General features: G+C 47.5%; 2 protein-coding genes across 2 annotated transcripts; both read left to right on the top strand.

Annotated features, from left to right (window-relative positions):
- The first annotated feature begins 1,104 nt into the window (after nucleotides 1-1,104).
- LOC147331862 (uncharacterized) lies at nucleotides 1,105-3,498 on the top strand. Its single transcript, XM_086290435.1, has one exon. The coding sequence runs from the start codon at nucleotides 1,105-1,107 to the stop codon at nucleotides 3,496-3,498; it is 2,394 nt and encodes a 797-aa protein (XP_086146561.1).
- Nucleotides 3,499-5,045: 1,547 nt separating this feature from the next.
- Nucleotides 5,046-7,714, top strand: LOC147331861 (uncharacterized). Its single transcript, XM_086288166.1, has 2 exons — nucleotides 5,046-6,440; nucleotides 6,897-7,714. Exons 1-2 carry the CDS (start codon nucleotides 5,060-5,062, stop codon nucleotides 7,412-7,414), a joined length of 1,899 nt encoding a protein of 632 aa, XP_086144292.1. The 5' UTR covers nucleotides 5,046-5,059; the 3' UTR covers nucleotides 7,415-7,714.
- Nucleotides 7,715-15,389: the final 7,675 nt, after the last annotated feature.

The following is a 15,389-nucleotide window of genomic DNA, read 5'->3' as shown; positions in this document are numbered from 1 at the left end:
AATAAAAAGGGTTACAGTCTGCAAGGGTTGTTAATTCATGAGCTGACTGGATGCAGAGTAAGTGGAGTGGTCATCCTGAGAGGATTGAATGATGCTCTAACTCTGTGGTCAAGTCAGACATAGGCTTTAAGCAACCATGAGCCACTAATAAGCGTGACAAATTAATGAGTATGTGTAAATTAAACTTGTTAAATAGTTTTGATAGGAGTAACTCAATGAGCACGCAATAAAGTGGACTTTTTAGGGGCAGTTTATCACTGACACCATAAAAAGCAACTTAATTAGTAGTTTAATAACAAATTGTAAAGATAACCTTTGTTATTTGAAGAGAGAGAGAAAATTCAGGTTACATATAGTGAATAAATAAGGAAATGTTAATCTCTGCGTCATTCCACACTGAAATTTCAATTGTAGGGGATCATTTGGAGGTGAATTGTGTAGGACACGGGGAGACAGAAGAATCTCCCCATGAGTTTTCAGTGTGCATAGAAATTGAGGAGGCTGAACTGGAAGCCTGCCTGGGTCGTTGTTTTTGTTTATTTGAGGGTCTGCTGGAAGTTTGTGAAAACGACCACCTTGATATGTGGGAGCCTTCTCGGGCAGCGATTTTTTTGTTAAACCTGTGGCAGGCTGTGCAACATGGAGAAAGCTTTGACATAATGTCATAAAGGTGATTTCTTGGTTTTAGACTTATTAGTACGGGACAAGTTGAGGGACCCTTGAGGGTGTGTTGCTGTAAAGTATATAAGGGACGCGCAGCGCCGTTAATGGGTTTAAAATAAATGAAAAAACACTAATCCGAGGAACTATTGGAGAGGTAAGTATACGGAGGTGAGCGCGTCGCGCATAAGGGTTGCTGGTGTCATATATTAACACTTTGAGGGCGAATAATTTTGATTGAGTGTCAACGCTTGAGAACGCGAGGACAGCGTCTAAAGTGCTGGGTTAAACTTTGTGTATCACCGAGCAGGGGAAGAGGAGCCAGTGGTTGCGAGGACAGCGAGACGAAGACTGAAACCGAAAGTTAAGCGTGTCTGGGTGACCTAGACCAAGAAGGTGGAGTCGACCAACGCCATTGGAAGAGGTAAGTCTGTGTTTCAGAGAATGGCTGACAGCTCGAGTGCGACACCTAGTGGGAAAAGGGGATGCAAACCTTTGAAGGATCAGCTTGAACAGCTTAAGAAAGCTATTCGTTTGGCTTCACCTGGAGCATTAAAAGCAGCAGAGAAAGAGTGCCAAGCGATGGAGGTTGAGGTAAGTAAACTTATTACATCTCAACAGAAAGGGCTGGGTGATAAAATAGCTCTGAGCCTGGTGTTAAAAACTGAGGGAGAGAGATGTGAACAGAAATTGAAACAATTTGAAGAGGAGTCCAAGGGACATTCAGTGAACAGGAAAGCCAGAGGAGAAATTAAGGACCTAAAAGAAACTCATGACAGGTGCTGTAAGTGGCTGTTCCTGTGGAGGGCAGCCTCTTCCTGGATGACTGAGGAGGAGGATGACACAGGAAAATCAGGAGACATGGTGAGTATAATGGAGTCTTTGATACATTTGAAGGAGGAAAATAAGAAGCTAAAGGACCAAGTGAAGGACTTGACTCCGAAGGTAGAAGAGGCTAACAGGTATTACACACCGAAACTATATCCTTGGGCTGAATTGGCACGTTGTGCACCACCACCACCATATGTCATGCCTGTAATGACCCTTGGAGGGGGACAAGTTCGTGGTCCTGATGGACAGACTGGAGTTGTCCTTGGCGGAATAGCAGATGTTGAATATACTACTACTCCCCTGAATATCCCCGAAGAAGGGATAAGGGCAGTGGAATGTCAGTCCCAAGATATGGGAGGGAGAATGATAGCCTCAGCTGCAGATGAAGGCTCGACCTCGCCTCCCAGTTCGGTGGATAGTGGAAACATCATACGGGCCGAAGTGTCTACAGTGGAACAGCCAAAGCAGGACGGGGAGGCCAAAAGGACCCCTAGAATGAAGGACAAAATACCACAAGGAGTGATAACCAAGGGAGAACATTGGGAAGGAGAAGTGTATGGACAAATGCATGAGCCCCCACGTGCGTTAATAGAGGCATTAACAGCATTGGAGGTTATAAAGCAGAGAGTAATGCAGGGAGGGCCAGAAGAGGAGAATGAAGACCGTGCGACGTCATCAGAAGAAGAGGACGATAAGGAGGACGAAGATGGAGGACCTGAGCCCCAACCAAGTACAAGCCTAATTTTGAGGAAAAGAAGTGTGAAGAGAGATCAAGCACAGAGACAGCCCATATTTAGGAGCTCAAAGGGAAAAGGAAAGTCGAGGAAGAGTAGAAAAGTGAGTTTTGAACAAGGAGCTCCTGACCCTGGTTTAAATCTGCCTCTAATAGCAGGTCCAAAGAACGAACCAGTTTATCGCGCCTATAAGGTGAGAGATTTGGAAGCATTGGTTAAACAACTTCCACCAATAACTGAGGGAGGAGCTAGCTGGTTGAGAAGGCTGGGCGCGCTGACCGAAGGAGAAGAATTAGCGCTGGGCGATTTTCGCGCTTTGGCCGGACGTTGTATGCTGGGTGGTGGGTTAGCAGATGTAGAGCAGATAGCTCAAACAACCAGATATGCAAATGACCTACAATACCATGAGGTGCAGAATGACTTAGCAGATGCAGTCCGGGAGAAGTACCCAACTCCTAACTCTGGAGCCATTCCAAAAATTATTTGGGATCCCAAAAACACACCCAGAGAGTTTTTAGCTAAAGCAAAGGAACAATGGTTGTTAGAGACAGGAATACATCCGGGGAAGGAGGGTGAAAGTAGAGCGTGGTTTCGTTCGGCGGTGCTGGCAGGGCTGCCCAATCAGGTTGCAGTTGATTTGGAAAAGAACCCAGATTTTGCCGTTGCAGACTCGGTGCAGTGGGAGAGACATGTGACCCACAGACTTCAGCAGGAACAGGATTTGACGAACAAACAAAAGAAAGAGTTAGATGAAGCACAGGCGCAGCTGCTTAGGCTGCAGCTGGGGGAGGCTCGCGAAAAATATAATGCGAAGAAAAAAGAACCGAAAGAACTAAATAAGACTATAATGGTGGCAAGGCCTCAGCCCGATCCTGTGCCTGACTGGCCAAATCAGGATCCAGGTCTCTACCCTGGCGATCGTTGGCCCGCCAATGCACCAAGGCAGCGTCAACCAGTGGGGAATTGGGGGACCGGTGGACCGCAGAGAGGGCGTGGTGGATCCGTGAGGGGAGGACAAAGGGCTCGGAATCCGGGGAATCCTGGCAGTGTGTCTTGGACTGCGTGTCTGAGATGTGGAGCAGAAGGACACTGGGCCCGAGATTGCCCTGAACCGCCGCAGAACTATCAGGGGCGAGGCTATCAATCCCAGGCACGAGGAGGCCCAAGACAAAGAGCTGCTTATAGGGGAGCACATCAAGCTCCAAACCCAAATGCAGCACCAGCCCCCCAGTACCCAGTAGCCGACTGGGGCTGGGAGGGGGAGCAATACTGACGGAGCCCGGAGAAACCGAACAGCGTGGGAACGGCAGAACCCATGCTGTCGATGACCGTGGAAGGCACTGAATTGCCCTTCCTGGTGGATACTGGAGCAACATATTCAACATTGAAAGACACACCAGACAGTGCAACACTCTCCTGTCACACAGTTAATGTGGTAGGCTTTTCCGGGATTCCGATGACTCTGCCATTGACAGATCCAGCATTGACACAGCTGGGAAAACAGACTTTGAAACACCAATATGTGGTGTCCTCACAGGTGCCTGGAAAATCTCATGGGCAGGGACCTGCTTGTGAAACTGGGATCACCTTCAAAGACTCAATATCTAGTCCAGAACTCTGAACAACCCACTGCCGAAATCTACTGGGGGAGGCTAGTGGAAGAAGGCATTTTGAGACATTATCAGCTATGGAGACCCTGGATAATGAGCCTGGCCGTCTATTCCCCTCCGCGAGATCCTTTCCACGTTACACTCTTTTATGATAGGGAAGATAACGATATCTATCGGGAACATTTCCAGTCTGATCTTGAGGGACAGACGTGGAATGTGCAAACACATAACATTTATGTTGGACCAGAAGGTGTGGCCGCGGCTGTGAAATTTACTGATGAACAACTGCCTTGGTACAATGTGGGAGAGGATTCAGCCCCTCACATTACATTGGCGGTCCACGAGGGTCATGGGCCAAGAGATCTGGGACCAATGGTCAAGCGGGCGCTGGACAACGCATGCTGGCAAAGCACCCAAATTCCAAATGTCTGGTATGCACCAAAATGTAAAATATATCGCATAACTTGTTTGTCCAACGATGCAGTGATCTTAGAACATAGAGAAATCTCCAGAATACATGGCAGGGAAAGAATGGATCATCCTGATGCAGTAGCTGAGCTCTCAAAATTGCCTGGTACTTTGTGGTCCGCAGGGCCCACAGATGTAGGTCTAGCTAATTGTTCGCCTGTCCTGTTCCAGCTGAAGTCTGACATACCATTTAACAGACCATAATAGAAGCACAAAACTGAAGACCAAGAGTGGTTCGCATGTATTGACCTAGCGAATGCATTCTTTTGTCTCCCACTGCACGAGTCATTCAGAGACATTTTCTCATTCACATACAGAGGCCGCAAATTTAGGTACACACGCCTACCACAAGGCTTTGCACTCTCACCAGGAATTTTTAATCAGGTGTTGAAAGAGGCATTGTCCCCATGTCAACTGCCAGGGGGCTGTACATTAATACAGTATGTTGATGATCTTCTTGTTGCAGCCCCGTCAGCAGCGGCCTGTACGGCAGCATCGCTCGTGGTGTTGAACAGATTGGCGGAGTGTGGCTTCAAAGTGAGCAAAGAAAAACTGCAGTTGGTCCGGCCAGAGGTAACATTCCTGGGCCGGGTGATCGCACACAGATCAGTGGGGCTAATGAACACACACAGAGACCAAATTCTGACACATCCAAAACCAAGAACGGTGAAGGAGTTGCTTTCCTTTCTTGGCTTGACAGGTTACAGCAGGCAGTTCATTCCGAACTATGCGGGTAAAACGGCCCCTTTAAGGGACATGATCAAGAAAGTTGGTGTTCGAAATCTGAAGGCTGAATTGCCTTGGACGCCGGACACAGAGACAGCGTTCATTTCACTAAAACAGGATTTGTCAAGAGCCACAGATCTGGCCACACCTAACTATGATGAGGCATTTTATCTTGATGTTTCAGAAACAAAGGGAGTTGTGAATGGTGTGTTGTTTCAGAAAAAAGGGGGAGGTAGGGATGTACTTATGTATGTCAGCATAAGATTAAATTCAACAGAAGCAAGGCATCCCACATGCACACAACACGCAGCAGGAGTAGCAAAGATAATTCAGAAAACAGCACATATAGTGAGGGAACACCCACTGAAAGTGCTTACTACACACAGTGTAGTGGCCTATGTGAACTCACAGGCATTCACAATGACTCCACTGACGCAACAAAGGTTGAGCAAAATTTTAGAGGCGCCAAATTTGATATTCACACATGAAGGAATAAATATGGCAGACCTAATGGGGTCAGGAGAACCACATGACTGTATTAAGAAAGCCCAGGTTGAAGGAAAAATCAGGGAAGACCTGAAGGCAGAGCCCATATACGGAGCTGAGGATTGGTTCACAGATGGATGCTGCCACAGAGATGAAGAAGGATTGAAAGCGGGCTATGCAGTAGTCTGTAGAGTAGGAACTGAGTTTCAGGTCAAAGAAGCAGGAAAAATTGAGGGACAACAGTCGGCCCAGAGAGCTGAAGTGATAGCCCTAACTCGAGCCCTGAGGTTGGCTAAAAACATGAGAGTGAACATCTACACTGACTCAGCATATGCGTTTGGAGCAGCTCATGTGGAACTGGCTCAGTGGAAGAGAGCCGGGTTCAGAACGGCCACTAATGCACCCATCTGTCACAAAAAGGAAATGGAGGAACTGGAAAAGGCCCTGGAGGACCCAGACGAGGTAAGTATTATAAAATGCAAAGGCCACTCACAAGCAGACAGTATGGTGGCAAGAGGAAATCAGAAAGCTGACGAAGCCGCAAAGGAAGCAGCGGGCTACAAAGGACAGAGACAACTGGTGCAGGTAACCCCAGAAGAGGAGGTTAGCACTAACAGCATGGAAGAAGTTAGACAGGCTCAGGAGGAGACATCCCCAGAGGAAAAGGGGGTGTGGGAAAACAAAGGAGCCTGGCAAGATGGCGGTTTGTGGAGGGGGCCAGATGGGCGTCCCGCTTTAACGGCCAAAATGGCGGAACAAAAGGTGAATGAGGCTCACGGGCTTGGTCACGTGGGAGTGAAACAGATGGAGAGAAATTTGTGCCGATGGTGGCATCCTGATTTGAGAAGGATGATACTGGAAAAGGCCAGAACGTGCCTAATTTGTGGGGCACACAACCCAAAGCCAGCAGTAAAACCTGAAGCTGGTAAGTTTCTCATGCCAGAAAGGCCAGGAGAAGAGGTCGTGATTGATTATACCGACATGATTGATACAGGCCCAGGTGGGGTGAGGTATTTGTTGGTGTGTGTGGATGTTCTGACTGGATGGCCCGAAGCATGGGCGACCAAATGTGAAGATGCGAAAAGTGTGATTAAGTGCTTAATCAATCATTACATTCCAAGGCATGGGTTTCCCAAGAGAATTAGGTCAGACAATGGTACTCACTTCAAGAACAAAGATTTGCAAGAGGTAGAGAGGATGTTGGGAGTGCAACATAAGTTCGGGACGGTCTATCATCCTCAATCTCAAGGAAAGGTAGAGAGGATGAACCTAAATTTGAAAAACAAGTTGGCTAAAATTTGTGCGCAGACAGGGCTAAATTGGGTCGCAGCCCTGCCCATTGCTTTGATGACCATAAGATGTTCTGTTAACCAATCCACAGGTTTCACCCCTTATGAGCTGCTGACTGGGAGACAGTTTCCAGCACCCTGGACAGTGGTCCCGGTGGAGCAGCCCAGGACAAGCAACAGGTCTCATGCAGAATATTTTAATGAGTTGAAAGCTCTTGTGTCCAGCTTTACAAAACAGGTCACTTGTGAGAGACCCACGGGGAACGGAGAGGTCCCGGACGCAAAGGCAGTGTGGCTGAAGGTCATTAAGCGAAAGTGGAAGGAGCCCCGCTGGACTGGTCCGTATGAGGTGACCGCCCGGACGGCTACAGCAGTCCAGCTGAAAGGGAAAGGCGACACCTGGTACCATTGGTCGCAGTGTGCACCCGCACACGAGAGCTTGGTGGAGGAAAATTTGTCTTCAAAGAACGCAGGTGTCAAGAAACAGAGGCAGAATAAACCTCTTCACCTGTGCAACGGGCCGACCAGTAGTCTACCTGGAAGGCCGAAGAAAGAAGAGCAGCCTAGGAGGAGATCGCCGCGCCTACAAAAAGGAGTGGTAACAAATTGAGAGTTTGAAAAGGGGTGGTTTAAAAAAAAAAAAAAAAAAAGGGGAAAGTGGAAGGGGCTTGTTCTGTCAATTATGTTGTCTCTATCTGTATTGGTGGGTATTTTGGTGACCTGTGGTTGTTGTCTCATTCCTTGTGCCCGAAGGTTGGTAGAGAAAGTGATTGTAAAGGCAGTGGACCCTGGGGCGGTGGCCCCTATGTCCATGATGCCGATGATGGATCTGGAGGTAGCCGAGTGGACTGAGGAGTGAACAACAACCTATGTATCGACCTCTGGGGTGTCAGAGGTCGAAAGGGGGATTGTGGGGATAAACAAAAAGTATTTTACCAGCATAATATAATTTGCAGTATGAGCATTGCTTTAACAATATAACAGATAGCTTTAAGATGGCCTTAAGATGTTTATGATGATGTTAACTTTGTATTTCAGGGGCAGTTATAATTATTTTATACATATTGCATATCTGTGCTTATTTGAGTTGATGTTCAGGTTCTTTAAAGGTCGTAAGCTTCACTGACGTGACTGTTCAGGTGATACATGCTGAGGGAAAACTAGAACATAGAAGGAATTGCAATACATGCTTACAAAACACTCATATCAGTTTATTTTATTATCTTTTATATGTTCATATTCTTGTATTAAGGTTTTAGTAGAGGTTCTTGGTTAAAACATTTATTTAGTAGAAGACATACACATAGTCTCAGTGAGCTTCTGGTCTGGTAAAAGGTCAGAAGTGCAACAGGTGAATTGAGAAAGAGCATTTGAGGACGAGACACAGACAGTAGGTGAAGAGGTGACACAAAGAGCATGTGAGGTCAACACACACACACACACACACACTTTAAATTAGATTTATTTAGAGGAAGAGGTTAGTTATGTTTGGCTGTAACTGCAAAATTGTCTTGGTAAAAGAGGAACCGTTTCTTGGTGTCTCGGCAAGAAAGAGGAACAAGACAAGAACTGAAAGGTAGACAGGAAGGGCTAGCCATGAAAATAGAAGATGATTTTCTAGGTGAAAAGTCATGATGATGTTGATCTGATCTATGTATAAAATGTATCTGTGACGCATGAAGGGGCGCGTCAGTAAACAAACCCTGATGTTATAAAATAATTGTTTGTGCTTTAGTAAGTCGAAGATCAATTGCTGTGTTCAGTGATCTTCCCACATGTGAATTAAAATCTTCGTTTGACTTCACCCGGCCGGACCAGTGTGGTTATTTTTCGATCACCTCTTGTACCCTTTCTCAATTTTTGAATCTTAACACTTACCATGAATACTTTATTCTTCCTCAGCCAAACAGCAGCACTCATGCGATTGTTTTGCCCCCTTAGCTCCAGGTGTTGTGCCAAAAAGTGATCGTCTGCCAGAAAGTGATCGCTGTCCGCGGGAGTGCATGCAGCTGCTTAACCCTTTAAAGCCGGTCAGAGTGGGCACACTCTGTTTTGCGTAACATAATATTCCAGAAACACGCTTTGCCGATCCGATCAGCTGTTTGTAACACTTCCTACTTTGGAATTGACATCAGCGTGAACTATCGCATATCCGCCATGACCTGCCCAAAACCGGAAGTGATGTCATTTTTGCAGAAATGTATTTTTTACCATCATGGCCTCATAACCCTATACTAGTGTTTTTTAAAGTTATGTTTGACTTTCTGACTTTCTGTGTTGTTTCTGGGATGCTTAGGACTCATATTGCACTGCTGGAAATAGTTTATTTTGATGCATATGCTGCTTTTTTGCAAATTTGCACTATAATATTTATTTTCGTTTTTCCTGCAGTGTATAGAAATTAGTGTATTTCAAAAATAAAACTATGAAGACACTCAAAATAAATTTCATGTGGTGGGAAATTATTTTGTGCAACTTTTTTGCATTTACAGTTTTGAGGGATAAGCCTCTTAAATTTCTCTAACTAGAAATATATGTTAAAAAACAAAAACGATTTTCAAATTTTTTTTAGTTTATTGCACTTTTTGCAATTTATGTAATTTCTATGCACTTAATGCATGCATATTATTAAAATTTAGGCTGTAATGGTTGTATTGATGTAGAGCAACTTGAAATGCTCCCAAAAATGGCTCCACAGCATGTAAAAATATAATATAAGCTGTGGCGGACTTGGTTCTATGGTAAGTCTTAAAGGGTTAAAGCTGTAGCGCCCAGATTACTTATAGCTACTTCCATGCAGCTGATATAAGATTGGTTGTTGAAAAATAGTAACGCAACCGCACCGAATCCAATTCAGGATTTTGATTTCCATCACACTTCCACTGGATGCCCAGCTGCTCTCCTATTATGTGATTATCATCAACACAGAACTGGAGGATAAGACCGCGGTTCTGGGGGTTGGGAAGCTCATCTTGTAACCAGAAGGTTGCCAGTAGGATCTCTCTGTCTTGGTCGTTGTGTTCTTGGAACACAAGACACTTCAGTATGTAGTTAGTACCGGGCGACTCCCCTCCCCCACATCGGCACCAGAACCCTGTATTATCTACAGGGTAAGAATGCCTGTTTTATCAAACTATGGCTATTACTACTGTGATCATTTGCAGCCCAGTGTGCTGCTCTCTCTGCTGGGATGAACCACTGGAGCTCACCCAGTCATCCCTTTCTTTCTCTCAAGAAGAAGTGAAATAAATGTATTTATTATGTTACGAGTCTAATATTCTTTAAATCAAACTGTAATGAATAAATGAAGCAAGAAGATTTGGTGGCTCCAAGTGTTGTAGAAGAAAAGATAAACATCTCATTTTGAGAAATCAGCCTTTAAAATTAAGTAAGTACTGTGAATAAAAAAACTAACAGCAAACCAATCGGTAGTCGCCAATTACTTTTGAAAGTAATTCGGAGTCCAATTATCCACTCAAATGTAAATAAAAGTTCACTTGACAGCTGTATAAAAGTTACCTGTTTATACAATAATATAAGTCACATTTCAAATGATCATCTGTGGAAAAGTTTGAATCCTGACCTGAGAGTTTCCACTGCACACTGTGAACTCTTTAGTCCAGCAGACAGAAGCTTCACTCCTGAATCCTGCAGGTCAGAGTTACTCAGGTCCAGCTCTCTCAGACTGGAGGACTGGGAGCTGAGGACTGAGGACAGAGCTTCACAGCTTCTCTCTGACAGGTTACAGCCACTCAGTCTGAAAAATAAAAGACAGTCATACAACAAATACTCATGTTGAGTTTGTTAATACATTTCACAACATTAAATCTTGACTTTCTATTTTTAGAGGAAACATAAACATACTAAGAAACAACATCATATGTATGAACTTAAATAATTGAATAATTCTAACAACAAACTGTTTTCTGATCTGACCTCAGAGTATTCAGTTTACAGTTTAAACGTTGTAGTCCAGCAGACAGAAGCTTCACTCCTGAATCCTGTAGCTTTCTGATACTCAGGTCCAGCTCTGTCAGACTAGAGGACTGTGAGCTGAGAACTGAGGACAGAGCTTCACAGTTTTCCTCTGAGAGTTCACAGATGTTAAGTCTGAAGATAAAAACATGAATAAAGATTGTTGTTAAAGTGTAATCAGGGTGCAATAGCTTATTGTCTTGTGCTGAGCAGGTTAGTATAAGTTCACTTTAACTTATAAATGAATAAAAATGCTATGGAACAAGGATAACTGGATAAAGTTTACCTTTACTGGTTAAATTATTGATTATTTTTGTTAGTTGATATAAACAAAACCAAACATCAAACATATAAACAAACAGAACTAAACAGAATACAAATTGATCTGACCTCAGAATATTCAGTTTGGCGTGTGGACTCTCCACTGCAGCAGACAGAAGCTTTACTGCTGAAGCTTTCAGGCTGTTGGTACTCAGGTCCAGCTCTCTCAGACTACAGGACTGGGAGCTGACCACTGACAACAAATTTTCACAGCCTTCCTCTGAGATGTTACAGCTGCTCAGTCTGGGAGAGAAAGGGAAAAAACAAAACAAAACAAAAAATATATGTGATCAAATGAAATTTGTTTATATGTTAAACCTTTTAAAAAAAACAAAAAAACCCAACCTATGACACTATGAGTGCTACCAGTCCAGTGCACACGATTGGTACCTTGATGGTACCTTGCTCAGGGGTACCATCAAGGTAGCTGTTCGGTGGATTCGACCCCTGACCTTATGATCATGGGGCGACCACTCTACCTACTGAGCTAATAATTCTGTGTACACTATCATACAATATTAACTAAAACAATTATTTTAGAAAATCTTACTAATTCAGTAATTGTTATGCTATTTAACTGTGAGTAACACTGGATTTTAAACACTAGCTGTATAAAACTCCTCCTGTTAAAGGTGTGTATAAAGGAGATGAGCTGAAATGCAGACTTCATGGAGAATGTTTGCTGTCAGGATATATCAAAGACAAAGCAGAGATCCATCCAGTCTCTTCCACTAAGCCCACAGAGGGAAAGACAACCATTCTCACACACACACCTGCATGAAGTTTAGATCACCAGGTAATCTAACTGCATGTCTGTGGACAGTGGGAAGAAACTGTAGAGGACCCAGAGAGAACCCACTGTAATTCTGTGGGAACACTGGTTATGGAAGCCTTACAGTTAGATATGAATACTGTCAAGAAACAGGACCTGAGTGGCAATTTCAATTATGAAGCCCAAGTTCTCCTCCTTGAATCGCTACCTTATCGTGGTGGAGGGGTTTGTGTGTCCCAGGGATCCCAGGGGCTATGTTGTCTGGGGGCTTTTGCCCCCTGGTAGGGTCTCCCATGGCAAATTGGTCCTGGGTGAGGGACCAGACAAAGAGCGATTCAGAAGACCCTTATGAAAAGGATATCGAGAGAACAGTTTACCCTCCCCGGGATAGGGTTACCAGGGCCCCCCCCCTGGAGCCAGGCCCGGGGAGGGTGCCCGAGGGCGAGCGTCTGGTGGCCGGGCCTTAGTCCATGGGGCCCGGCCGGGCACAGCCCGAAGAGGAGACATGGGCCCATCCTCCTGCAGGCCCACCACCCGCAGGAGGCGCCATAGGGGTCGGGTGCATTGTGTGCCGGGTGGCGGCCAGGAGCGGAGGCCTTGGTGGACTGACCCCCAGCTGCCAAGACTGGCAATAGGGACATGGAATGTCACCTCTCTGGTGGGGAAGGAGCCTGAGTTAGTGCGTGAGGTTGAGAGGTACCGGCTAGATATAGTCGGGCTCACCTCTACGCATGGCTTGGGCTCTGGAACCAGTCTCCTGGAGAGGGGCTGGACTCTGTCTCAGTCTGGAGTTGCCCCTGGTGAGAGGCAGCGGGCTGGGTGGGTATTCTAATATCCCCTCGGCTTGCTGCTGGTACGTTGGGGATTTTCCCGGTGGACGAGAGGGTTTGTTCCCTGCGCCTTAGGGTCGGGGAACGGGTCCTGACTGTCATCTGCGCTTATGCGCCGAGTGGCAGTTCAGAGTTCCTAGAGTCCCTGGAGGGGGGGGGTGCTGGAAGGTGCTCCACCTGGAGACTCTGTTGTCCTGCTGGGAGACTTCAATGCTCACGTGGGTAACGACAGCGAGACCTGGAGGGGCTTGATTGGGAGGAACGGCCTCCCTGATCTGAACCCGAGCGGTGCTTTGTTATTGGACTTCTGTGCTAATCACAGTTTGGCCATAATGAACACCCTGTTCGAACATAAGAGTGTCCATAAGTGCACGTGGCACCAGGACGCTCTAGGCCGTAGGTCGATGATCGATTTTGTAATCGTATCACCAGACCTGCGACCATATGTTCTGGACACTCGGGTAAAGAGAGGGGCTGAGCTGTCAACTGATCACCACCTGGTGGTGAGTTGGATCAGGTGGCAGGGGAGGACGCTGGACAGACCTGGTGCACCTAAACGCGTAGTGAGGGTGTGCTGGGAACGTCTAGCAGAGGCCCCAGTCCGCGAGATCTTCAACGCACACCTCCGGCAGAGCTTCAACAGCATTCCGAGGGAGACTGGGGACATTGAGTCCGAATGGACCATGTTCAGCATCTCCATTGCCAAAGCTGCTGCATTGAGCTGCGGCCGCAAGGTGGTTGGTACCTGCCGTGGTGGTAATCCCCGAACCAAATGGTGGACACCAGAGGTGAAGGGAGCCACCAGGCTGAAGAAGGAGTCCTATCGGGCTTGGTTAGCCTGTGGGACTCCGGAGGCAGCCGACAGGTATCGACAGGCCAAGCGGAATGTGGCTCGGGCAGTGGCTGAAGCAAAAACTCGGGTGTGGGAGGAGTTCGGAGAGGCCATGGAAAAAGACTTTCGGACTGCCTCGAAGAGATTCTGGCAAACCGTCAGGCGTCTCAGGAGGGGAAAGCGGTGCTCTACCTGCACTGTGTATAGTGCTGGCGGAGCGCTGCTGACGTCGACTGAGAAAATTGTCAGGCGGTGGAAGGAATACTTCGAGGACCTCCTTAATCCCACTGACATGTCTTCCGAGGAGGAAGCAAAGTCTGGGGATGAGGGGAATGACCCGCCAATTTCCGGGGGCGAGGTCACTGAAGCAGTTAAACAACTCCTTGGTGGCAGAGCCCCTGGTGTTGATGAGGTCCGCCCCGAGTTCCTGAAGGCTTTGGATGTTGTAGGGCTGTCCTGGTTGACACGCCTCTGCAATGTTGCATGGTGATCAGGGGCAGTACCTGTGGACTGGCAGACCGGGGTGGTGGTCCCCATCTTTAAGAAGGGGGACCGGAGGGTGTGTTCCAACTACAGGGGTATCACACTCCTCAGCCTCCCTGGGAAAGTCTATGCCAGGGTGCTGGAAAGGAGAGTTCGTCCGCTAGTCGAACCTCGGATACAGGAGGAACAATGCGGTTTTCGTCCTGGTCGCGGAACACTGGACCAGCTCTTTATCCTCTCGAGGATACTTGAGGGTGCATGGGAGTTTGCCCAACCAGTCTACATGTGTTTTGTGGACTTGGAGAAGGCATTCGACCATGTCCCTCGGGGTGTCCTGTGGGAGGTGTTGCGGGAGTATGGGGTGTCTGGCCCATTGCTACGGGCCATTCGATCCCGATACAACCGTTGCAAGAGCTTGGTTCGCATTGCCGGCAATAAGTCGGACTCGTTCCCGGTGGGTGATGGGCTCCGCCAGGGCTGCCCTTTGTCTCCGGTTCTGTTCATAATTTTTATGGGCAGGATTTCTAGGCGCAGCCAAGTGGCGGAGGGCTTTCGCTTTGGTGGCCTCAGAATCTCATCTCTGATTTTTGCGGATGATGTGGTTCTGTTGGCTTCATCGGGTGAGGGCCTCCAGCTCGCACTGGAACGGTTCGCAGCCGAGTGTGAAGCAGCGGGAATGAGGATCAGCACCTCCAAATCTGAGGCCATGGTTCTCAGCCGGAAAAGGGTGGAGTGCCCACTCCGGGTCGGGGATGAGTTCCTGCCCCAAGTGGAGGAGTTCAAGTATCTCGGGGTCTTGTTCGCGAGTGATGGGAGAAGGGAGCCGGAGATCGACAGACAGATTGGGGCTGCAGCTGCAGTAATGCGGACGCTGCACCGGTCCGTCGTGGTGAAGAGGGAGCTGAGTGTAAAAGCGAAGCTCTCAATTTACCGGTCGATCTACGTCCCTACCCTCACCTATGGCCACGAGCTGTGGGTAGTGACCGAAAGAACGAGATCGCGGATACAAGCGGCAGAAATGAGCTTCCTCCGAAGGGTGGCTGGCCTCTCCCTTAGAGATAGGGTGGGAAGTTCGGCCATCCGGGAGGGGCTCAGAGTAGAGCCGCTGCTGCTCCACATCGAAAGGAGCCAGCTGAGGTGGTTCGGGCATCTGACAAGGATGCCCCCTGGGCGCCTCCTGGGTGAGGTGTTCCAGGCATGTCCCACCGGGAGGAGGCCCCGGGGCAGACCCAGGACACGCTGGAGAGATTATATCTCTCGGCTGGCCTGGGAACGCCTTGGTATTCCCCCGGATAAGCTGGAGGAGGTGGCTGGGGAGAGGGAGGTCTGGGCCTCTTTGCTTAGGCTGCTGCCCCCGCGACCCAGCCTCAGA

This window comes from Aulonocara sp. 'chitande type north' Nkhata Bay, linkage group LG4, assembly GCF_057382095.1.
Source record: "Aulonocara sp. 'chitande type north' Nkhata Bay isolate Kocher_YH1m ecotype deep benthic linkage group LG4, A_spYH_male_GT1.1, whole genome shotgun sequence".
Lineage (NCBI taxonomy): Eukaryota > Metazoa > Chordata > Actinopteri > Cichliformes > Cichlidae > Aulonocara > Aulonocara sp. 'chitande type north' Nkhata Bay.
Note: the sequence above shows the minus strand (reverse complement) of the source record. Positions and strands in the feature narration are given on the sequence as shown.

What these genes read in the sequence shown, in the direction of transcription:
- LOC147331862 (XM_086290435.1), top strand. Translation starts at nt 1,105, where the DNA reads ATGGCTGACAGCTCGAGTGCGACACCTAGTGGGAAAAGGGGATGCAAA.
- LOC147331861 (XM_086288166.1), top strand. Translation starts at nt 5,060, where the DNA reads ATGATCAAGAAAGTTGGTGTTCGAAATCTGAAGGCTGAATTGCCTTGG. An exon ending in AGCAGTAAAACCTGAAGCTG is followed by an intron (nt 6,441 to 6,896) that starts GTAAGTTTCTCA and finishes ACCAATCCACAG; the next exon opens with GTTTCACCCCTTATGAGCTG.